Below are 24637 nucleotides of genomic sequence, written 5' to 3' on the forward strand. Positions count from 1 at the left end.
GCTTTCAGTTGCCAAAACTGGTCCAAACTGTGTGAGAACTGGATGCCCTCCATCTGGGAGTAAATGCAGAAAGAAAAGCGTGGACCTGGATAAATCCAAGCAGAACGACGTGTTTCATACGTTTGTTTTGGTATACACAGTTAGATGGATGGATGTCATTTCCAATACAGAAAACACTAGTCTCAAACAGTCATGTGGTTAGAAAATGCAGTGTAAATTGTGAATAATGAAGATAATTACTCATAGTTCCTCTGCAAACATACTCAGAGAACAGGAACACAATGTATTGTTCCCAGGTATTTTAGCCCCTAGCTATATATTTTTGGGTGTCTATGCAAGGGAAAACTTCAGAGGCCATGGTGGCAAATCCATCTCATGATGTGTTAATTAGAACAGGATTAATAAAAGATATGTATGAAAAGTGAAGGACAAACACAACTCTGTAAAGATACTCATTCTTTTAGGGTTAGCTAGGGTATTTCTGACTTAGCACCTATTTTTGTACTGAGACATTCCAATATGTTCATGCTAAGTTATGCCTTGCCAGGAGAGCAAATACTTAGCTTTAATTGCAATATTTAGTTACAATGGAAAATATTATTTACTCACAGTTTTAATCAGTTTAAATGGCAAAAACATAATATAAAACTGCTACTAAGACATGTATGTTAAATACTTTTAATTTCACTGCTACATTTCACAGTTTAGTGGAGACAGGAGCTAAAATAGCTGCACAGTCATCCCTAGTACTGAACTACACATGTGGGGGTGTGTTCTAGAAATACATCTTGTTTCTCCCAAAGGTTTTTTTTCCCCTAACAGTTTGTTAGAAAAGGTAAAATTCATGCTGCAGAATAGAGAATCATAAGACTTTCTGCTGTTGACTCCCCAGCTCAGCAGTGTTTTGGCTTGCCTGAAAAATAAAAGGTGTCCAGAACTTGTCCCCTTTTTCACAGCTAATTAATGTAAGTCAAAACAAATGGAAGAAAATCTCTGTGTCCCTGGTATTGGTGACCTGTGTCTTCCTTTTGTCAGACTGGAATCTAAAATCATTTTCTAGTGCATGCAGTATTTAGCCAATATTATAGATCTGCCTAATAAGTAGCGCTGGATAAAACCTCTGGTCAATATGGGAAACAGTTCACATACCAGCCATGGACTATTGGGTGCAGCCACGCAGAAGAACATTTTCTGCCATTGACTAACAATAATTCCTGGCATTTACAAGGCATCTTTAACCTGACAGCCTTAAAATTGCTCTGCAGCAATACTAAATTCTCAGAGTGCCTCTCTGAATTAGGTGACAAAGTACATAATTTACAAGTGAGCAAAGAAAACAGAAGGGTAAGATAATTTTTGGTCAGATAGTGAATTTTTAGCAAAGTCCAGAAAAACATGTAACCTTACAGCCTCCTATATTTATTGAAAGGAGATGCCAACTTTGCTACTGAAGCAGGTTAGGTTTGTATCTCCTGTTCATTCAGTCTGTACTGATGTAAACCTGCCTGTAATGTCAGCACAATTATACGTCCTGTATTCAAACTCTGCTGTTACTGATGGTAGAAGGGTCACTTGGTTCTAAACAAGGATATGATTGGCTGCACGTGTATCACAGAATCACAGAATGGTTTGGGTTGGAAGGAACCTTAAAACTCATCCAGTTCCTATCCCCCTGCTGCCATGGGCAGGGACACCTTTCATTAGACCAAGTTGCTCCAAGCCCAATCCAACCTGGCCTTGAACACTGCCAGAGATGAGGCAGCCACAGCTTCTCTGGACATTCTGTGCCAGCACCTCACCATTGTCACAATAAAGAACTTCTTCCTGATGTCTAATGTAAATCTACCTCCTTTCAGCTTAAAGCCATTTTCCTTTGTCCTGTCACTACATGTCCCTTGAAAAGTCCCTCTCCAGCTTTCTTTAGACCCCCTTTAGGCACTGGAATCTGCTCTAAGGTGCCCCGTGAGCTTTCTCTTCTCCAGGCTGAACAAGCCCAGCTCTCTCAGTCTGTTTTTGTAACATAGATGCTACAGCCCTCTGAGCATCTTCATGGCCTCCTCTCCATTGTCCTATTGTGTTGGAGCCTCAGGGCTGAATGCAGTGCTCCAGCTGGAGTCTATACACACGAAGTCTCAAGTTTAATTGCAAAAATTCTCTGTACAGATGTCTCTGAGAACAAAATTGGTTTCAAAGTGTGTAGACCTGTGAAGAACTAGCTATGAATACCTAAAGAGCTACCATTTACAATGCAGTTCAGAGCCATGGGATGAAGCATAGCTTCTTCAGACTTGCAAGGCAAAATAGTCTGCATTGTAAAAATACTATAAAGATTATTGTCTACTTTATCATACTTACTTTTATCATAAATATAAGTGAAGAACTGTTGTGATTGATGGAATTTCTATTTCTGGGGCTTGCAGGGGGCTGGAAACCCTCTTCTTCACACAAATCAGATTGCAAATTACATCTAAATACTAGTATATTTAGTACTACACACAGTCAAAAAAAGGTCCTCTCCTGTACACTCTGTGTCTTGTTCTGCTCTTTTAGCACTTCACCACCTTGAACCACGCTTTGAGTCTGTGCTTTCAGAACTGTTTCACACTGCCAGTTTCTAAATCCTATGTCATTCTTCTTCCTGACAAATGTAAATATATTTATACAGCAAAAAGATGTTTATGGCTTAACGTTTTAGTAACACTGTAGTCAGTTTTCACTGTTACATTTCGCATGAGATATGAAAGAGTAACAAAGAGAATACCAGTGTGGGGGTTTACGTTTACGAGCTTAATGTATTATGATACAACAAAATGTATTACCTAAAGTTCCTTTTCTCGTAAAGGCAAACGAGAGCACCATAGACAGGGCAATAAAAACCAGTGGCCAAACCAGCAGTAACATTCTGTAATTGCAAAAACACTTTTATTTAAAACAAAAATGTAAATTATACAAAAAAGTTTGAAATGAGCAGTGCTAGGGTCCCTAATCTTGGCTGTATGTGTATTACACAGCTTGTAAGAACAGAAATGACGAACTAAACAGAACCAAGCCATTTTTCCCGCAGGATGTGCTTTGACCCTTGAACCCACAGCAGACAGCTTGGCCATCTGGATGGCATGTGTGACAGGATGCAAGGAATCACCCCTTCAGATGGGTACCAATGGTTGGGAGGAACCCCTGCCACACACTGGGGAGAAGGGAGGGGAGAGTCAAACATTCTTGAAGCTGAGAGGGAAAGCCTCGTAAACTCTTGATTTCTTCCTGTGCTCTCCTTACTACCCTGTAGACATCAAGATAACTTCAGAAGAAAACTGGACAGGAATTACTTAGTCTGGAACCAAATCAGCATTAAACGTGCAGGGGAGCTCTTTTTCCTCTCTCATTCCAAATTATAACGAACTTAATTAACCTGAAGCACCTCACAAAACCTAAATTAGTCTGTATTCATTTCAAGAGATAGTGGTATCTCAAAAAAGTGACAGGCTCCTCCAAAGTACCTACCAAAGCATTTGCTTTCCTTTCGGTCGGCGGCTGCCCGCCTCAGAGCCGCCCGGTGAGGCTGCCGCTCCAGCCCCAAGGGGTCGGGGCTGGTTAAGGCCGGCCTGAGGGAAAACAGGGAAAACGATCCACCAGCTGCGGCCGTCCGCTTGGAGACCGCCGCCCGGCTCCGAGGCCCGTTAGGGGCGGTGCTCCCACGGCGGCTCCTCCGGCACCGCCCCTACCGGAGCCGCGGTGGCCAGCGGCACCGACCGGCGGCCTGTGGCGGCGGAGTCGGACCCACGGCCCGCGCTGCCCCGCGCCCCCTCAGCGAGGCACGAACCGGCCACGAGCCCTCCCCCAGCCGGGGCGGAAAGGGGGGGGGGAGGATGAGAAAGTAGGCGCAGCGGGAGCGCGCACATTACCCGGCATGCAGCGGGCGCCGCGCTCGCACCAAGATGGCGGCGCCGCTGGAGGAGTACGAGAAAGAAGCGGGTTGCGTCCCCATCCTGCACCCGGAGGTGAGGGCACCCCGCCGGGAGGCGGTGACTGGCGGGCTCGGGGCGCGGCCGGGACGGCGCCCAGTCGAGGGAAGGGTGGCGGTGAGAGGCGAGCGGGCGGGGTGCGTTGAAGGCGGGAGGTGCGCCGCTGCCGCCTCCTCTCGCTGCCGGCCTGGGTGTGCGCGGCTGCGGCCGGGGAGGGCAGGGCCGGGCCGGGCCGGGTCGCAGCAGGGAGGTGGCTAGGTGGGAGGAGGATGCTCATACTGGTGGAGGGGAACAGGGCTGCAGACCCTCCTGTGGTGCCCTCCCCGGTGGTGGTGGTCTCGTCCGGGACCGTGCCGGGGGCTGAGGCCGGCGGTGGGGGCCCCGTTACCTCCCGGCCCGCGGCTACCCTGTGGGCAGAGCCGCCCCGGCTGGTGCCGCAGCAGTGGCGTCCCCGACCAGCAGCACTCGGTGCCCGGCCCCGCCGCCCCAGGGGGTGCTGCGGCCCGTTAGCCCGTGGGACGCTGTTCGGAGAAGGAGGGATAAATGTTTCTTGTTGCGTTTTGCTGGCAGCAGCCTGCTGGTCTGGCCTGGTCCCATCTAGCCCAGCGCTCCCCGGGGGCGTGGGGTTTATTTTGAAAGGAAAAGGTCTGTCATTTCCAACGTGTTGGACAGGCAGTGGGAGGAATGCTTATAGGTGATGTGTGGAGGTCGCTTCGTGACACATTTTTACTCTTCTTTTGTGCCACCTACCTCTGTCAACAGCGCGAGCATTCTTCAGGACCGGTGCGATTGTTTTGAAATGTATTTTAAACAGTTTAGAAAATCTCTTATGTGTGGGCTTGTCACCTGATACATTAAGGATTGTAAGAATTGATTTTTCAGCCTACGAAAAAGATTATTACGTGTGCCAGGATCCAGTTTTTGCAAAGCAGATGGTACTCTTGTTCCTTAAACAACATCTCAAAGACACTTTTAGTTTTCTTGATGACTGAAGAGGCTTTATAGGCCTGTGCAGTTGTGTATCCTACCCACTCCTCTGTACCTCTCCAAACTGTGCTTGCTTATGACTTTAAAATAGACCTGTCTGTTCAGCTTAACTAGCAAAGCGATGCAAATAAGTGTCTTGATATATATATATATATATTGTGATTTTATTTTTTTTAAAGGGATATGTAAAGGCTGTTGCTACATGTTCCTTCAGACTAACTGGAAAAGTACTCTTGTTCGCAGTGTCTGATGTTTTTCAGAAGTTACAGAAGTTTTCGGTAATGATCCAGATTGTTGCGTGTTGATGCACTTTGAAAGAAAATGTTGTTAACTTGTGGAAACTTTAGACGGGCAGTCTGAAACTAAAAAATAGAATAGGAATCACCTACAGGCTGTTAGAAAACAATTGTGTTCCCAAGATCAAAGACAGTATTTGTTAAATTAACATTGAACGATTACTATGTGGAGAACAAACATGTCTCAGTTTAAATTGGGGGTTTTCACAAGTTGAGCAGTCTGGTAGAATTTTATACTGTTGCTTTGGTGTCTAAGGCTGAGTGTGTGTATAAAAGACACAGAAGGAAGTTAATAGATACTGTGTTCTGTAACACCAGTGTGAATCTTTTAATATACAATAAATATCACTTGTCTATCTAGTCTTCAAGGGGTTTTACTTGATTTTGCTGGCAATGCTGAGTGTTATTTGACTGTATCTTATTCACAGGGTAGTACTTAAATGGATTTGAGTGGGTGTCCCTTAGTCCTTAAAAATCCCTTTGTGCAGATAAGCTTTAAAAGAGAAGGATGTTTTCAATGTTGGTGGTGAGACTGGCTGTTAAAAGAGCATTTTTGGAGCATCTGTTAGAAGCTTGAGGATTTGTTACCGTAGCAGTATTGTCACAGGACCTGCCCACTGAACAATGTAGTGCATCTGTGCTCAGTCATTTTTGAAGGTCAGGGGCCTTAATACTCAGTGATTTCCACTTTTAAAGAAAATAACACCATCCCCTTATGTAAGTAGTGACGTTGGAGCATATAATCACTGCTTACATTTGTATGCATATAAAAATTATGCTTTTTATAGGACTGTCAAAATCTCATGATTTCTTGCATTTCTTTCTCCTGTTACCTGTCATGCAGCTTTTTCAGATATTTTTCCTGTGTGTGTATTTTTTTATTTTTAAATGAGACTTTCACTCCTTACTGCCTTTATGTTTTGACTAATTTTGATTGCATTCCAAGTTTTTTGATGAGCTTTTTTGGAAAGGAAATTTTTGTTTTCATGTGGGCTCTATGGCTTGCATTTTGCCATGAGATGTTATGAACACAGTATTAGCATTGTAGGAAAGATGTTCTTAGGAGCAGTGGGAAAAAATACTGGAGTGCAGTAAGATCTTTGTGAGATCTCAATGTTTATTTGTGAAGGGTTCATCTGAAAGTGGTGATCCAGGTAATTCTGATGAGGAGAGGTAGAAAATATGAGTGCTTTAGGAAACTGATGATGAGGCTGCTCTTGGTGGGTTTTGTGTAGTATCTTTCTGATTAAGTTTGTGGGCCTCTCTCCATCCCACGTGGAAGCAAGCTGAACTTATATAATAGACTCTTGCTTCAAAGAATATTTATTATCTCATTCTGACCACAAGCTCACTTTAGTATGTCAGTGTAGAGGCCACTGTTTTCTACTAGTAGTGTTGCAAGGTGACTAGTGGGACAGTGAAGCATATAAATAATTTTAGTAGGGAAGTACAGTAAGTAACATAAATTGCTTGTGTAATACAGAATGATCTTATAGTATATGATAAAAGGGTGGAAAAATGCTGGCTAACTAAACTTGGAAATAGTTGCTAGAAAGAATTACTCCTGAAAGTCTTAGAGTTAGTCTACTAGACTCAAGACTTTTTTCATTAATTAATTGAAAGTAATAGCAAAATTGCTATTAATATACCTTGCAGGTGAACACAATGGGTAGGTGCTAAGCAGGGAGGACAGCACAACTGTACAAAACCATCTAGAGTTCATCTGAAGTTGTTCTACTAAAACAAAGTTCATCTTAGTGCAGCCATATTCAAAGTAATGCATTGAAGGTAAGGAATGTAAGCATGGGATTGTATCCCCAACTTTATTGACTGGTAGGTTATAAATATGAACAAGTAGTTCAGCAGAAGATCCCAGTATAATGCTTTGATTTAAAAAAAATATGTAATGTATTCCTTGATTTATCTTTTATTTTTTTCTAAGGGTGGTTTACTGATGGGAGCAAGGAGAGCGTGTTGGCTGAGCATGTGGTAATACTAACAATGAAGTTTTGTCTTTAAAAGTCATTGTTAAACAAGGAGGAGTGTGGAAAAGAGTTAAACAGTTTAAGAATGCCTGAAAAAGCATATAAGTTTATACTTAACAAGATCCAGTGGCTGGATGGTGAAGCTGAATGACATAAAATTGAAAAGTACAAATGGTAAACGGTCAGGGTGAGTGGTCATCATAAGGAAGAAAGGAGGATAGGGCTGGAATTAACCAGCTCTTAATGTTTTCAGCTTGAGTTTGGATGTCTTTCTACAGACCAAATTGGGAGCTTTCAGCTTCCGCACATGGATAAGTGTTGTGTTTCAAGTCTGTGAATACAAGCAGGTGTAGACATTTGGGGTGACTGATTCTGTGGGTGATATGCCACCACTTACACATACGTGAATCCTTCAGCAGGATTGTGGAGTGCATGGATGACCGAAGAGAGTGAGTCCTGTGGGTGTATATGGCATTATCGGCCCTGCAGTGGGATATGGTAGCTCCAAGAATGGCAGAGCCTCCCTACTGTGCACAGTAACAACAGTGCTGTATAGTGCCTGCTAGTTTGTTTCCTTCTCCCAGTGTTCAGGTTTCTGGTGACAGTTACAATGGCAAGCTCTGCTTCCATTTATACAGCGTAGCCCTAATATGGGAATGCTACTTAATACTGTTTGCACTTGTTATTCTTTCAGTAAATGATCTTAGTAGGCCTTCTGACTTTAAATTCTTTGGATCTTCTAAACAAGAACAACTTAACTATTGTGTGGGAAGTGATAGGCTTGAATGGGTTATTTTGAAACCTAAGGAGGGGGGTTGGAAATCTTTAAAAATTTGATTTTGTTTGTATTACTTTTTATTTGGAAAATATTCTTGGTGTGTGTGGCCTAATATGTCCCGAACTGCCAAAGGTGTTTCAGCTGTTCAAGGCTGTGACTCCTCCAAAATGGTAAGAACTCTTACTGGGGAGGAGCACCTGTTTTGTTACTGCTGTGTAGTGAATCCACCATTGTCCTTAGGCTTATGGGGTATGTTTGAGAGAGGTGCAAGTTATCAATTAATCCCAGCTGAAACGCTTAACTTCAGTCTTTGTTTCTCTCTCTGTGGTTCAATTTGTAACTACCTAGGAAGTTAGAAGCACAGTATCTCCTTGTAATCTTTGGCAGTAGTGTGAAGAAGATAGGTAAACTTATTGTAGATAGCTTTGGCTCTAGTTTCTTCTGTTTAAAATGTCAGTGAAAGGCCTGATTTTAAAGTCAAGCTGTATCCACTGTGGAATTCTGTTGATTTCATGTGGGGCTGTATGAGAGTGCAGTTAGTTCTTAATTGTTCTGTAAAGTTATGGGACTTTATAGTTTAGTTAGGATCACTCCAGGGACTAAGCTTACACCTGTGAGCTTATTCAAAGACCAGTTATTGTTTACTGGTATTACTGAAAGAGGAGGATGGAACCATGAAGTGTCAGGCAGATTAGTGTGCTTATTATTGAAGCTTGAGTCTTGCTTCATGGGTCACATTTAGCTTCATAGTTTGAGGCCAGAGGGGACTGCAGAGCTAATCCACCCTTCTAATACAGGCATTCAGGGTTCTTTAATGAACTAATACTCCTTATAGGCAGGGTACTACTTATAAAGCAAACAGGAAAATAAACAAAATCCAACAGTAACAAATAATATTGTATAGCTGGGAAAGTTGCCTCCAAATTTAATTAGTCTAAGACCTAAACCTGGTTTTAGTCTGAATTTAGTTCATTTCTCTTCATTACATCTTGAGGGTTACCTATTCAAATACAGTATGCCTGTATTTATTTAATATGCTGATGGTTATCAGATCCCTACACTGTTGTTACGGTCTGCAGCCATACCGACCCTTTTGAGTCTCTTGTGAAGTCCTGTTCTTTCACTCTTTCAGTGTTTTCATGGCATTGCTCTTGAGTGCAATAGCTGTTGTAGTGTACTCAAAACCAAAATACTATTCTAGTAGTCATACCAGGGCCAGTTGCTGTAGTAAAGCAACTTCTGCATTCTTGCTCAGCATTCCCCATATGTAGAGACTGTTGTCCTGATTCTGCTGGAAACTACTGCATTGGAAGCTTGTGCCTAGATGTTAACCCATCTCAAAGTCAGTGCTTTCTGGATAATTTCCAGGATGGGTTTTCATTTTAGGTATGACTTTGCTACTGTTAGTATGTAAAATAACCTTATTCTGGCCTCTCCCAACCTTCCCCAAGTAATGTAAGCTACATGGTGTGAGAAACAGTATTATGTATCCTTCTCCCCACAGTTGTTCAGCTCTAACCGTTGTTTACCCCTAAGTTGCAGACAATCATGAAATAAGGTGGGGTCAAATACAAGCTCAGTAGGATGCTTAGTGTCCTCTCAGTAGTGTTTTCATATTGACAATACCCTAAGGTTTTAAAAATATGAGCTACTGGAAAGAACAAGAGAGGGGCTTTTTTTTTTGCTAGCATAGTCCTTAACCAGGACAGTAGGTATAATAATCACAAAATAAATCATAAGAATAAAGCTTCTTCACCTTTAGTTTTTAAGACTTGTAAGATAGAGAACATGAACTTTCTGTATATTCTAATTTCTTAATCAAAAGATCAGAGAATACTAAATCAAACACCTTTGACATTAACTGTGTTTGACCATTACTACTATTTTACTATCTGGAAGTGCTGGGTTTTTTTTTCTGTGAAGCCATAGTACTTAGCATTACTAGTCTTTGGTTTTTTTTGTTAGTTCTATATCAAATATAGAAAAGGCAGCACTAAGTTAAAATGGAAACCATTTATAATCCATAATCTTCTGTCCAGATCATGGGTGTTTCTTTAGGCTTAATGAAAAACAATGTTCACATCTTTTGGACTATATGATTGGCCTGGCCTGACCAGCCTGTACTTTAAAGGAGTTTAATAATATTTGTTGTTATATTAGGAAGCATTTTATCGTGACAACAGGAGAGGTTTTAAATTTTCTGGCTTTTCCCTCAGGTTTTGTTCTACACTTATTGAACGTTTTCAAGTTGTGTGGGTTTGTGTTTTTACTGACAATTCTATCATTCTTACATTGTAATCCTGACAACTTTTGTCCATTTCTTTTGTTGTTTGGATGCTCCTCACCTGGTAGGGTTATGGATGTCTTGTATCCTTTCGCTTGCTTTTCAGTTTTCCTTATTTTCCACTTTGTCATGCTCACTATCAGTGCTTCTCTTGCTATTTTACAAGATTGTTTTTACAGTTCTCACTTCTCTTGTAAACTAGTTTTTCACTACTTTGGGCTTTTTCTCAATGGTAACATTGTGGCTTCTCAGGTATCTAGTAAAACACCTAAACCAGATTTCAACTGTTTAGAGTTTTAACTCTACATACTTTCTTCAGATTTGGGCAGTAATTATTTTTTCACTTTGTGAAGTAGGCCCTCTTGAAGTATCAGTGATAAATATCTGGTTTGACCTGAGTTTGTCTTGACTCAGTTTGCCTTTACTTGTTAAACACAGATTTCTCTCAGATTTCACAGGTTTCAGGTCTTTCAACAGCATTTGTTTCACTGTGTTTAGCTGTTTGTTCAGGATAGTAATGAGGCACTATAAACATGGAAGAGGGTTACATTTTAACTTTGCAGAATCCAGTTTATGGAAATAAAGAGGAAATTGTTTGTTTGCTGTTTGCTTGAAAATTGGGTGATACTGTCACTGATACTGACATGTTTGGATGGGAGCCGCCTCAGTAATTGATATTTCAGCGTGCACAGTGTCCTCTGCTGTTTTTCGAAGACCGTATGACATAAAGAACTGTCTTTCATAGCATCCCTGTAGTTGAAAGAAACACATGGGTCTCTTACACATGAGACAGTAGAACAAAGTCAAAAGCTTTTTCTGAAGTTGGAGGGAGTCCTGCTGAATTGAACCCTCAGGCCTGTCATGCCTAGTATGTGGTGTAACATTAGACTACAATTTGTCTTGTGCAATTTTCAAATCTAGTAATTTCTTCCTATGCTTGTAGATGCCCTTAGGTTTTTAGATGCGTTTCCTTGATTGTAATTGTAAGGATAAAGGTGCTGAAAATGTGGGTAAATGGGAATGCTGTGGTCAGAGCTTGGAAAGCTGCTCAAGACCAGGAGAAGGTGAAGATGACTCGAGGAGGGACTGCAGTAGCAAGAGAGGAAAGACATCAGAGTGTGCTTGAAAAAACTTGTATTGCTGGCTTTAAAGGGTGTGGTTTTGGAATTGAGTTTAAGCTGGTTTAAAGCCATGGTGAAACCCAGACACCTTGCAGTTGTGTGGCCAGTTGGTGAATTGGGATACTTGCTTAATGAGTTAGCCCCTAACTGAAACCATTTCTGTGCTGTTATGAGAACTGGTAAGAGGTAATGGAAGATGGGCAGCCAGGACTGTGAGTCTGACCACTCCTCTTGAGAGCAGGGCAGTTTTAGCTTGACTTAAGCTAATTATGAAATTTACCTTTAAGCACATCCAGCTGCACACATTTGCCAGTGATATTTGGTCCCAGGATAAGCCAGTTCAGGAAAGCGAATCAGTCGAAAATGCATCCAGCTGAAAAACTGCTAAAGATTGTGTGTATCTTGTGCCAGCTCACTCAACCTACTCATTGCAGGATCAAGTGCACTACAGTACCAGCAGGAAGGTACAGGGTGACCTAGTGTGACTGATTGGAAGCTTAGGAGTTGGATAGAATAGAGTCATTGTGAACTGTCACACCATAGAATACATAGATACTAAGCTTTGTCACATATGCTGCAGAAAAAGTGACTATCGGCATGACTAGAAGCACCTTTCATGCACTTCCTAGGTGTGGTAGATGAACCAGCTTGTGTTTATCACAAGTGGGAATGAGAGCTTGCTTAGCTGGCTCCATTTGCTGATTCAAGGTGGTGGTGGGAATGGTGAATTGAAGTTTTCCATAAGGACAGAGTGCAGTTTGTGCTAACTTTCTTCTCTATCTGCCAAGGAGAAAAGAGGGCCCATGGCTAGGTAAAGCTGACTGGTCTTTCTGTCATATGCACCTGCCAGTGCTATGATTCTTGATTTCATTTTTTCCACTGTTTCTCAGAGATGAGTTAACTATAAACTTGTGAAGCAACATAATTTACCTTTGAGTGTGGCTTTGGCAAATACTTGCTGAATAAAGCAGAACCTTCAGTATACTTTTTTAATATGTGATATTACCATGTTTGAAAATTTAATGAATAGTATTGATGTTTGAAAAAATAATTTTTGAAGTACCCTTTTCTAGGAATTTTAAAAAGAAGAGTTTAGCTTTTTTCCTTCAAATAGATGAGGATCAGGATTGAGCTAGATACGTGCTTAGGTGCATTTTTGAAAGTGAGTGCTTAAAAGTGTAATGCATATTTGGTTTTAAGTTAATCTCATGATGACTGAATACTAATGCTAGGTCTCTCAGGTATTTTTTTTGTGTGGAGAGGTCTCTAAGCTCATATACTCTGTGACTCAGTCTGTTGAAATCACTTGGAGAAAAATACAGTTTTACTTCTGTTGAAATACCGATGTTTTGGCTAAGTATAGAATGCAACACCCCTTGAAAAGTAAAAAATAATTTATGTACATGTTATTGTAAGTTGCTGACTAAACCAAAGCTTTAAAGTAAACTTTAAACCATAGTATTTTATTTTTATAACCTTTACAAATGCTAGCAAGCACAGCTGTTTTAAATTAACACTTGCTGGTGGTACTGTATGTGCAAATACAAAGCCTCTGAAAAGGCTACTTGTGAAGCTATTTCTTCCTGAAGTATAACACTGTTCAGTTTAGGAGCATCTCTAAGTAAATGACTAGAAAGCAGTCCATTGGTTGTGTTTGCTTTGAAGAAGCAAAACTTGCTCATTACCAGCTGTGCCTTAAATCATGCAATCTCTGACCTCTGCATAGAGTGGTTGGATTAAGGGCTTGAGTTGAGCATCTCTGACTTGTTATGTAAAAAATGAGATCTACACTGGAGTGTGTGCAGGATTCTTCTCTCTGTGATTGCTGATTGTTGCTTGTGGGTGGAAATCTGTATTGGCAAAAGAACTTCATTATGTTTGAGATGAAGATTTTCTCAATTTATCTCGCCACTTTTTAAAGCATTGTCAACTGAAACTGTGACTTGCTTATGAATAAAAACCTCAGAGTATTAAGTGCAGATTTTATGTCTGTTGTGTATGTATGCTACAATTAGCTTCTCCAGGGATTTTCTTAAACACATCTTTTCTTCTAGCATGTCAAGAAACTGTGTAATAGGCCAAAAAATACAGGAGGGAAACTAAACAGACTTCACAGGATGAATTGATTTGCTTGCACTTATTCTGTGAGCATTTTTCTATTAATGTTAGTGCCTGAGTGGCTAGTATTTCTGTGTATATAAACTAATGTGGATGTTTCTAATATGCATATTGCTATAAATACATTTGTAGAGCTTCTTGCACTGCCTTAAAAGTAGGAGCAAAACTGAGAAAGCTTACTGAAGCTTACTATATTCTAACAAATGAAGAACAGAGAAATTGAACACACAAATACAGGGGAAGGAATTCTTTAACCTCCAGTAGTCCACGTTAAATATAACAACATGAGTATTATTTTAATGTTTGACTAACCTGAAATAGTTGCAATCCTTTCCAATTTTGCAAGTATTCTTTCAACTGCATATGGATGTGGCAATAGTAGTCATAAAAAACCCCCACAAATTATGGTTTCTTCTGTTTCATTAGAAACCAAGACAATAGTATGCAATATTTTTTGGAAGGTTATGCTTTTATTTCTCTTTATGTGTCAATTTTCTTGGTCACTATTCAGAATTGGAGTGTCTGATCATGGTATTGCTTCCTTGCAGCAATATTGCATAATGTTAAAGGAAAAGCAGTTCTAGCCATCTGTTAATGCCTACCAAAGCCATGTGTGGCAGCTGTAAGTAGCAGTATTTTCCTCCCTTCCTTATGTCCAAGCAGGCATATTGGCCTGTTCCTATCCTCCTGCTATACAGAATTGCAAATGATGAAATTGGTCACTCAGAATAATTCAGACTTGGACGTCTTATTAGGTGTAGCTGTTTGGGTTTGTTTTTTGTTTTTTTTTTTTTTTTTTTTTTTTTTTTTTTTTTTTTATTACAAGTACTGCTCTCAGAATTAACCTTATTTAATTTTGGCTTTTTATTGGAAAAGATTAAGAGATTTGAGAATTAAGGGCAAATGAACATAACTTCGCTTGCATATGCAGTTGTGAAGAGAATTTATTGGGAATGCCAGTATTCTTAGTGCTCATTCTTGGGAGCTGTGCTTACTGCACGCGCACCCTTCTTGCTTTTTTCTTTGGAGTTACTTCTTGTGCTTTGCTTTAACTTCTTCTTCCTCAGCTTACCAGTTCTATTTTCCAGAGTATGTTCCCTTTTCTCCTCTGCTGAGTTGTTTCTGTTTTTCCTGAGTGCCCGTTTTTCTTTTTAGCCTTATTCTCACTCTTCTGAGATTTTTCCTACCCTGCATTACTTACGCATCTGTGCAAGCAATCTGCACATTTTGTGGCTAATGAGTAATGACAGACTAGTCACAGATGCACATGAGCGATAGGGCGCTGTCAAAGGATAGTGAAGAGGGAAGCTCATCTGGAAAGACTGATCCTTGGTAGTAATTGGGAAACCAAATTTGATTTTTATAAATAAGATCTGTCTTTTTTGAAGCCTTCTAAGTCAACCAGTTCTGCCAGTTTCTAGAAGTAGCATCATTTTCTTTATCCTGTCAGCTTGACTTTCTTGAAAATTTAAAAGCTGGTGTGTGTTGTTCCATGATTACTTAGTCAAATTAACAATTGGCAGCTGCCAGAATGTTCCTGCTATCTTCTCTTTATTTGCATTTCCTTTATCTGTGGCTCTGGAGCCTGTCTTTTCACAGGAGAAACAGCTTTAACTTGCTGTCTTAGTCTTGTTTAATTTTTTCCCCCTGTAATGAATTTAGTGAGCTCACTGTGACCATGGCTCTGAGTACCAAAGCTAGCTTGAGTAAGGCAGCAGGGGCACAGTGCCAAGAGCAGTGGGGAAAAGTGGGCAGAGAAATTACCTTTCTTTTTTAGCAGTGGTAAACTGATAATTTGGCTTAAGTCATGCTTGGAAATGGCTCCTTGAAACAGGGTAAAATAAGTAGATTTAGTGTTTGCAACCTGCTTATTGTAAATCAGTGAAGGCCTTTCCTCTCCTACTTTCCGTTTAGGTTCCTTTCTGCTGTGCTTGGAGCCATTGTCAATAGAGATTAAAATATCAACAAATCAATGTGTTTGGATTTCAGTTAGTTTTTAATCTCTGAATTAGCTATTAGTGTTTCTTAACAGTGGATCATCATTGTAAAGTTAAATTCTCCTGGAATAAAAATTTTCATCGTGGAAGTAAATATTTTAACAGTTTGGAATATTGTTGAAGGCATTTGTGAATGTGGTACATATTCTCAGCTGAAAACATTATGTTGTTACTTTGTTATCAATCTGTCATGGTTTAAAAAAAAATTAGTTTCAAGAATTTTAGCTATTTTCTTAAAATTTGCATGAGGGTGTATGAATTTAGAAGAGATTCATTCTTTGCTGATTGAGGTTGAGAACTTAAAAGCCCAAATGGTGACAGTGAAACTGACAGAACTCAAAGGCACAATGTAAATGTGCTATAAATGATATTTTCCCACTTTTTTAATGCTTGTTCCTTTAATAATGGTGGACAAATAATCTAGATGAGTGTAAGATTTTTAAGCAGAGCTTTATTTTCTGTCCAGCAGCTTGGAGGAAGTAATCTGTCTTTTGTGTGTTTTAATCTTCTGTTAAACCCCCAAAATAGATGCTTCCTGAATGTTGTACTTGCAGTGTCTTTCTAGCTCAGCTGCTGCTGCAGAATGACTGACATTAGGCAAGCTCACCCCTGAGGTTGGTCCTACTGAGGCTGAACAGGATGTGTGATGGTGCCTGGGCACAGGCAGCTTTGTTCAGGCAGCTGCTGCTGACTTAGAGCTGTGCCTGCACATACTATGACAGCAGTGGTGGTTGTGGCTGCATTGAAGCCATTATATTTGGTAGCAAGGCATATAGAGAGATATCCACAGCTTTTTAAATAGCAGTCCTTTAAATTGCCCTGCTGAACACTGAAAAATAGAGAACTTGCCAAAGAAAGGGGGTGGGGAGGTTAAGTGTTTGCTAGTTCAGCTTTAGCAGGGTTTTATTCTAAGCCATGTCTATTGCTTTTATTTTAAGGCATATCTTTATAACAAGTGAGTATTTGTACATTTATGAGGAGTTTTAGTGTCTATACTTACTAACTTGTTAGTCTTTATTTCTTTCTAAATCATTCTTTCTAGAATAAGTAGGAGAAATTACCTTTCTGTATTTATAGTACTGTGCCCTAGCCCTGCACAGGACTTTCAGAGCCTGAAGAGTTCTTTTGGAATGAAGAGGCAGTTTCCTGTTGCTAGCTGCTGCATTGCCTCTTGTATTTTACCTTGCCAGATAAGCATAGTGTGTAACAAGGCTGTTTGCAGCGACTGAATTCAGCCAGTCACTGTTAGGTGATTTGGACCAAGTATTACTGTGATTCACAAAATCCAGGTCCTCTTTTGCTGTAATTCCTGGCAGCTTGTTGACTTAGGAACTCAAAAGTCACTCTGCAGATCATGGTCATAACCTAGGTACTTAGAATGCTGAGTAAGAGTTACATCTTGTAGAATAGCACTGATAGTAGTCAGTATGCTACTATCAAGTTGCATAGATAAATACTGTGTGATAAATTTTGACTCTTAAGCTTGGGAATCCGCATCCAGACTGCAGAGAACTGAGTGTATTAGGTGAGGATTCAGATTTGATATGCTTTCCTGGAATATGTCTTAAATTATTTACTTGCAAAATGACTTATATTTGCATCAGCTTTTCAGGCAGTTCTAAAGTCATCCTTTTTCCACAGTTCACACCGTTTAGAAGATTCTTGTGTGATGTTGGAGGTTGTTATGTTTGTATACCTTTCAGGATTTTAGGGATTGTTTCAACTGTTCTTACATGTAAAATACAAGCTAAACACTCTTAGTAAAGCAGGAAACATAGGGTTCACTTCAAGTTTAGATCTGTCATGAGTCTTTATATAAAATAAAGACTCATGCTAGTGTATGTTCTAGGGGAAAAGAGGGAGACAACCGTTTCTTGCTTACTCATTTAGTGTCAGGCAGTCATATTTGTCATCATCTCAAATCTAACTTTGGAATCACTTAATCTATCTTGCATTATTGTAATCTGAAAGTTTCAGCATAAAAAGAGTAGTTCAAAGGTGCTATCAGTACAAAAGGAGATTAAAAATTATGTAATTTTGAAAGTAAAGGGTACTGTAATTGCCTCCAGTCCTCAGTAAAAGTTGCTAAGCTGTAGGAGGGGATAAGGAATGTCATCTCTTACCTTTTTGAATTTACATGGTTAATAGTTAATACTTAAGATTTTGCTCTATTCCCATAAACCATTTTGTGAAAGCATTAGTATCAGAAGGCTGTGGTTTCTTCATCACTTCAGGCTGAAATGAATTTATATTACTTATAAGTGGACAGCTCTCTTGACTCTGGGTACTGCAGGCTCAAGGGAGCAGAAGCTTTGCTTGTGTGCTTGAGGTGCTCAGGAAGATGCAGCTTAAGAGAAATAAGTGTTCCCTGGTAAATTAACATCTGCCTGAAAAATAACCCAGGTTTCTCAGTTCACTTTTAATAATTGTTAGGTAATGAGAAGAGACCTTCCTCTTCCAGCAGCTATGGAAAGCAAAGTAATACATTGAACCATTTGAACTACTCTCATGTGCTGCAGGACAATGTATTTCCTTTAGCTTTTTGCAGTCTGACCATTGCAATTTGGTATGTAAAATCCTGTTGCAATTATGTGGTGTAATAATAGGTGAACAGAGATGGTATAAATCCTGCTTTTTTTTTTCTCTGATACCAGAGAAGAGAAAATCATGTGGGACAAAATAATGAATTTAATCTTCTCTTTTATTTTACCTTTTTTCTAATTGTAATGTCCTCTGGTATCTTTTCCAATATCTTTTCTTCAGATAACACTGTCTAACCTAGTAGCTGGGGAAAAATAAAGGTTTGGTTAAGCTATTGCCCTCCTCAAATACAAAGTTGAAGCTATGTTTCTGGGTAGTAAGAGAATTCTTTGTAACCTGCAGTTTGGATGACAGCAGATGCCCTATTACACTTTTAGGTTCTCCTGAAAAGATGTCAGCAGAGCAACCTTCCTGCTAGGCTGGCAATGCTTAACTGATTAATCTAGTTAGTTTTACAGGCTTAGAAAGAAAAAGTGTATGCCACAAAATAGCATTATGCTCAAGGAAAGATGCACTCTCCTGGTCGTTTAGGTGCTGTGTGAAATTAAAAAAACCCTATTTTTTTAAAGAAAAATCTATGCATAAGAATAAACTTGTTTTGAAAATGAAGGCTTTTGCTGCACTAGTTCTCAGTGATGTTATGTACTTGGTTTAAAAGCTCTAAACATTTAAATTTCTTGATTTTTTTTATGTACATAATGTCTTATATAAGTGTTCAAACTATATAAGTGACTATGTTATTTTAGTACAATTTAGTGCTACAAAATGTATGTAATGCATTAGATTTAATTTGTTTTTTTTTTATTTCTTTGACTGAAGTAGGTGCACTGTATGTAACAAGTACAGACATGCTCAACTGAAGTTACTCTATTTTGAGATTATTACTGAGAGCTTTAGGATTTGCAACTAACCTACCTTCTTGATAGTTTACTCCAGAAGTTCGTTACTGGGAAGGCAGTGAGGCCCTGAACAGGTTGCCCAGAGAAGTTGTGCCTGCCCCATCCCTGGCAGTGTTAAGGCCAGGCTGGATGGGGTTTTGGGCAACCTGGTCTAGTGGAAGGTGTCTGTGTCCATGGCAGGGGGGTTGGACTACTTCTCACACTTTTTTACATGGCTGTGCTGAACTGCATGGTTGATACAGAGACAGTCAGCAGCAGTACTTGTAACAAATAGGTAAGTGTGTAGCATCTGTGTAAAATCCGTTGTTTAATTCTGGCTTGCTGAGCTGACTTTCATATGCATCAAGTTTGGAAAGAAAAATGGCATCTTGCTGCCCTAGTAATCTGTCAGTACAGTGTTTTAATATAAATTCCACCAAGGGAAATGTTGGAGGTTGAAGTGTTGCCTTTCTTCAAAAGAATTAAGTTTGTAGGGAGCTGTATGTGGCAAAGAACATGTTATGGTCGTGTCATTGATTTCTGAGACCCATAGGTTAAACATAAAAAGATTACCTCTAGAGCTAGGACTGGAGTTGAAGAATCAATAAAGTATGAGTAGGTTCTAGTCACAGGTATTAATCATTCCCAATTAATTTGTTTACTAGAAGGTACATGACTATGCTATTTGGAGGGATGACATTTATCTGTGGTAGAGTAAGACCTCATGAGTTTATGGCCAATAGCTTTTTTGAGCTATGCTACATTGCATTTATAAATGCCAAAATCTAAAGCTAAACAAAAAAAGAATACTGTTACTTTTTGCTAACCTTTTATAAAAATACTCCAGTGTAGGCTTTAACGGAACTCTGCTATTACAAGTCATGTTTCCTGGGAGGTGTTGGAAATCTATACTAGGGAATGTGGTTGCCTGCTTTGCAAGATGTAGAAATGTGGCCAGTCAGCTTTCCACCTGCAAATCTGGATAGCTTCATAGTTCACTGAACTGGGTACTGGGTTTAGTTTGCTTACAGCATCATCATCATTATTATTATTATTATTATTATTATTATTATTATTATTATTATTATTATTATTATTTTTGTTTGAGCAACTTCAGTAATTCTGATTTTGGTATTCTAATAGCAAGTTTTGTTGTTTTTAGGAAATAAAGCCTCAAAGCCATTACAACCATGGATATAGTGAATCTCTTGGACGGAAAAGCCACATTGATGACTACAGCACTTGGGACATTGTCAAAGCCACACAGTGAGTTTACTTTTGAGTGTTAGATTTGTCTGTGTCTGTATTAGCTGAAAAGCAGTGAAATGGATTTTATTGGCACACAATGGGAGAACTGTATTTGTGGGTACAGCAGTAGAAGATTTCAGAAGTGAACTGTACAAAATTACTGTTAAGACAAATTTATGAGCATTTTATGAAAACATGTGTAAGGAATTATGGTAAGCTGTAAATGTGCATGGCTGCTGGACAGACTGTTGGAAGCAAACATATGGTTTTCTTCCTGTTGGTAGTGATGTTTATTTTCTGTAGGTGATGATTAAGAGGCAAGTGGGCAACACTGATACGCAGACATGAGGGTTTCCTTGGTTTGTCAACATCATTTATAGGTTAGAAAGATTATATGTCTGTGTTAATTTCTACCTTTGTCTTTGATCCTGCAGTTTCACTGCTTGTATGGAACTGAGTTTATTGCTGAGAAAGAATTGTAGAAGTAAACTGTGCAAATTTAATAATTGCATTATTAATGCAGATGAGTTATACAAATTTGCCTTCTGTGCAGTCCTGTAGTACATAGTAACTCCCAAGACTTTCTGAAAAATTGTCATGAAACTAGTTTTTAGCTTTGTGTTGTTTACCATTCAGAGTCTACCATGACTGTCACTTTTCTTCAATAAGCTGAGGTGGTAGAGAGTTTTGTCAGATTTTTCTCATGCCACTAATTTGAATGCTTAAACTATTATTTCTCTTGCTGAGCTAATTGATTTGTTTCCTCTTAAAAGTTTTTTTTTTTCCTTTTTTCCTAAAAGGCATCTTCTCCAATTGAAAGCAGCTTTGCAGCTCTGCCTGTGACATAGGCCCCATTTAGGTTTAGGAAGTATGTACTTCAGTTTTTGTTTTGAGTTTTGAGGAGTTTAAGTTCCTGAAATAGATGTTGGCTGACACTGCAGTTGTTGCTCTAGATTCTTTAATAGCAATACTACAATCTGCAATCATCATATTAGAAGATTTTTAGAAATGAAAATACTGTCACAACATGAAACTATCTGCTTCTTAAAAGCATGGAAATAATGACAGCAAAAGTGGTTTTACAGGTTACCTGCTTCCATCCTTGTATGCTTATTGCATTTTTAAAACCCAAAAACACATTTGGCCCTGTTAGCCCTCAAATTTAGACTGATTATGCTTTCAACTGAGTTATAATTCTTTTCTAGTCTCCTCAAACAAGAATCAACAAAGCTGTGAGTTATCCATTATGTTCCTTCCCAGTCATGGAAAAATGTGATTTACAGAGAGGATGACTGTCACTGAAGAGGAGTATAGTTCTGTATCATAGCCCTGATGGTTAATATCACAGGGAAGGGGGACTGTCAGCATGGGTATATGATCAGGTTGTGGTATGCAAACAGCACTCTACTGAATAGAGGAAGAACTCACCTTTAAGTATTTACTAGGATTAGAAGGCTATGTTATGTAAAGCAACTGTCTTAAAGGGAAAAATCTCTGAAATTTAAGACAGAAAATAAACTCACCAAGTATCATAATGCTCGAAATAAAAATTAAAATAATGCTAATATATTTATTCTGTTATTAAAAAGATAAACAGTTCCTATTAAAATGATGTAGTTATTAATTTTTGTAGAAATATAATATTATATATGGGAAGAATAGGAGATCTTATCCTCTACCACTTGCCCCCCCCAGAATCAATATTCACTTAGATTAAAATATTGGGTGACTTTTTATTTTAGTGCTAATGTAAGTAAGGTGCCACAAAAAGTTCTGTAAAAAAGGGGGAACACAGGTTCTTAAACATTAAAGATTATGATAAAAAATGGGATAAAAAGGTTTAAAACTCATCTGTACTTCATATGACCTGTTTGACTGTAAAATTCTATTTTGAGATGTTGAGTTTGTGGACACAGGATTACAGAGAAATTAAACAATATTAGTAAAATAATGCATTTGCTCTTGTGTTTTTCAGCAAGGGAAAATAAGAGCTTGCAAACTGCACGTTTTTACAAACATATTTGTTCTTTCATATCTTGTTGAACTGTTTGTGTGCTTTATCTGCTTAGTCTGTAGATTGGATACTTGTTAAATTAACATGCTCATACACACATACACTGAGCTACAAATCTAATAACCTCTTAGGATCAAATTAAAACTTCGTATAGAAAAAAGGATTCAGATGATGTTCTCATTGCAAATATGTATTTATATTTTTTTCCCCATCATGTTCCTGATAAGTTCTCCCACAGGCGTGGAGCCTTAAGGCATGATTTACACCAAAAATAGGTTCTCAGTGTGCTTGTTCTGCAGAAACGTGTGCTGGCTTGAATATCTATTGTTATAAAGGACACTTTTCACTGGCTTTGTTATAAACCTGTCCAAGGGCATGTAGGTAGTGTTAAAAGTAGTAGTGTCTTAGCCCTTTGTCTTGCGAATGTTACCGTATGTGTGCAGTCTCTTGGCATCTGGTATTTCAGTTCTAGCAAAATTACTTGATTCATTTATATGAATGTTTCCACTGTGCTTCTGAAAGCAGAATTGGGCTGCTCATGTAATTGAAAACCTGTTTTCAAAGTAGCAGTACAAAAATTGTCCATTCTTGCCTTTGCTATTGCAATGAAGGAACATTAATAATACTTCATACTTAATAAGTATTTCACTTTCAACTGCACAGAAAGTGTTTGAATTTCCTCTGCCTGTACAAAATTGGAGGGTGGGCTGTGTACTGATTTAATTTCTCTGAGACAGAATTTAGTGCTCTCACTGGAGCTGCAAGGGAATGGAGTCTTGTAAAGAGTGGTGATTTGAAAGTGAAGTTTAATGGGGAGATGTTGGGTATATTTATCTCTTCTGGCACTCTTTGTCATGCAAGGCTGGAGTCATAACGTTGAATGTGATGTCTTGGCAAGAGTGCTCTGTTAACATAATAACTTTTAAGTTTCTGCCCTTGTTGTTTTAAATCTTTTAAGCCACAAAACTAGGTATAAGTAGCCTAATGTTCACAGGTAGAGAAGTGTATGATGGATTGTGTCTAGGAGAACAAAATCATGCAGTCATAGAAAGGTTTGAGTTGGAAGGGACCTTAAAGCTCATCTAGCTCTAACCCCTCTGCCATGGGCAGGGGCACCTTCCACTAGACCAGGTTGCTCAAAGCCCCATTAATCCTTGCATTGTGATTTTCAGTTCTGTTGATGGACATTCTGTTGTATTGAACCTGAGCAAATTCTCATTGTTCTGCAAGTGTGTCAAACAGCTACTATGAGCATAGGTATTAAACATTAATGATATTAATGAGTGCTTTTGTGACTCCTAGAAGATTGATTCCTTGTGCTCAAGTGTTAAGATTTCATTATCACAAGATTAACTTTTCTGTTAGTTTTATTCATTGAGGTAATTCAAAATGAAGTTGTGTGCGTTGTGAGATAGTGCAGCATGAAAGATGAAATGTGCTGAATCTTGCTCAGAAAAAAAATGACAGATACATCGGAGAACATGCTTTTCTCATTATTTCTCATGATTCATGGGGTAACTGGTAAGAAAATAGGATATGTATGGAATAATTTAAATCAGTGAGAGTTGACCAAAGTGACAGTTGCTCCTGGCTTTTTTCAGCTATTCACAGGAGAAGATGGGCAGATGCTGACATGGATATATGTTTTGTATGCCTGGTCATTTGTGCCCATAGCGTTTGATTATATCGCTGAAAGTGATGTGTAACTGCAGTTCACATGGAAGGCTAATATAGCCACAACTGCTTAGACAATTTGAGGCTTTGGAACACATGCAAGAGCTGAGTTCCTTTTGTCTCTCAACATCACTGTTAATTAAGCAGCTCTTGAGTTGTCCCTTTGCTGTTGAAAACAAAACTGTCTTGCTGTTTAATGCTAAACCCATGAGAAGGTATGAAAGGCTTTGTTAGTATTTAACCACCATTGTTCATGGGAGTGAGACTTCAAAAGATAAAAAAACAGTAATTTTTCTACTAATTCCATTTCCAGTTAAAACAGTTTTGAGTGGAGTTACAATGACAACAAGCTGAGGGAGTTTGCTCCTGGCTTACCTACTGTTTGTTGGCATGGTGATGTGCTCACTGAAGAGAGATTCCTTCCTAGTATTGTGGCCAAATGTTATGTTAATCGTGGCAAAGCTGGCAGTATCTGTTTCAAAGAGTCAATGTGCTTGTAGAAAAAGATTAAAAGAATGGATTATGTATTTAAAATGCAAAAGCCTTCTAGGATACTATTTTTGAAAGTATTAAATGCAGGATAAATTCAACCTGCAATGACAAAATGTTACAGGTTAGTTACCAAAATGGCTTAGAGTCTGTAATAGTGAAGCATGCATACACAGTGGTATTTTTGCCCTGGAAGAACTAGTTCAAGTTCTTTCAGAGTAAGGGAAGTTCAGTAGGATGCTTTAATTATACTTCATATTGATGT

General features: G+C 39.0%; 1 protein-coding gene across 2 annotated transcripts in view; it reads left to right on the plus strand.

Annotated features, from left to right (window-relative positions):
* Window positions 1-3730: 3730 nt before the first annotated feature.
* ZDHHC17 (zinc finger DHHC-type palmitoyltransferase 17) overlaps window positions 3731-24637 on the plus strand; it is a 70597-nt gene continuing 49690 nt past the window's right edge. For both annotated transcript variants that reach the window (XR_004549618.1, XM_034062956.1), the window contains exons 1-2: window positions 3731-3998; window positions 20110-20213. Coding sequence is in view for 1 of the 2 variants with exons in the window: in XM_034062956.1 (XP_033918847.1) it covers window positions 3936-3998; window positions 20110-20213 (167 nt within the window). In the remaining variant the exon portion in view is untranslated. The remainder of the gene's footprint in view (window positions 3999-20109; window positions 20214-24637) is intronic.

Source organism: Melopsittacus undulatus, chromosome 5 (assembly GCF_012275295.1).
Source record: "Melopsittacus undulatus isolate bMelUnd1 chromosome 5, bMelUnd1.mat.Z, whole genome shotgun sequence".
NCBI lineage: Eukaryota > Metazoa > Chordata > Aves > Psittaciformes > Psittaculidae > Melopsittacus > Melopsittacus undulatus.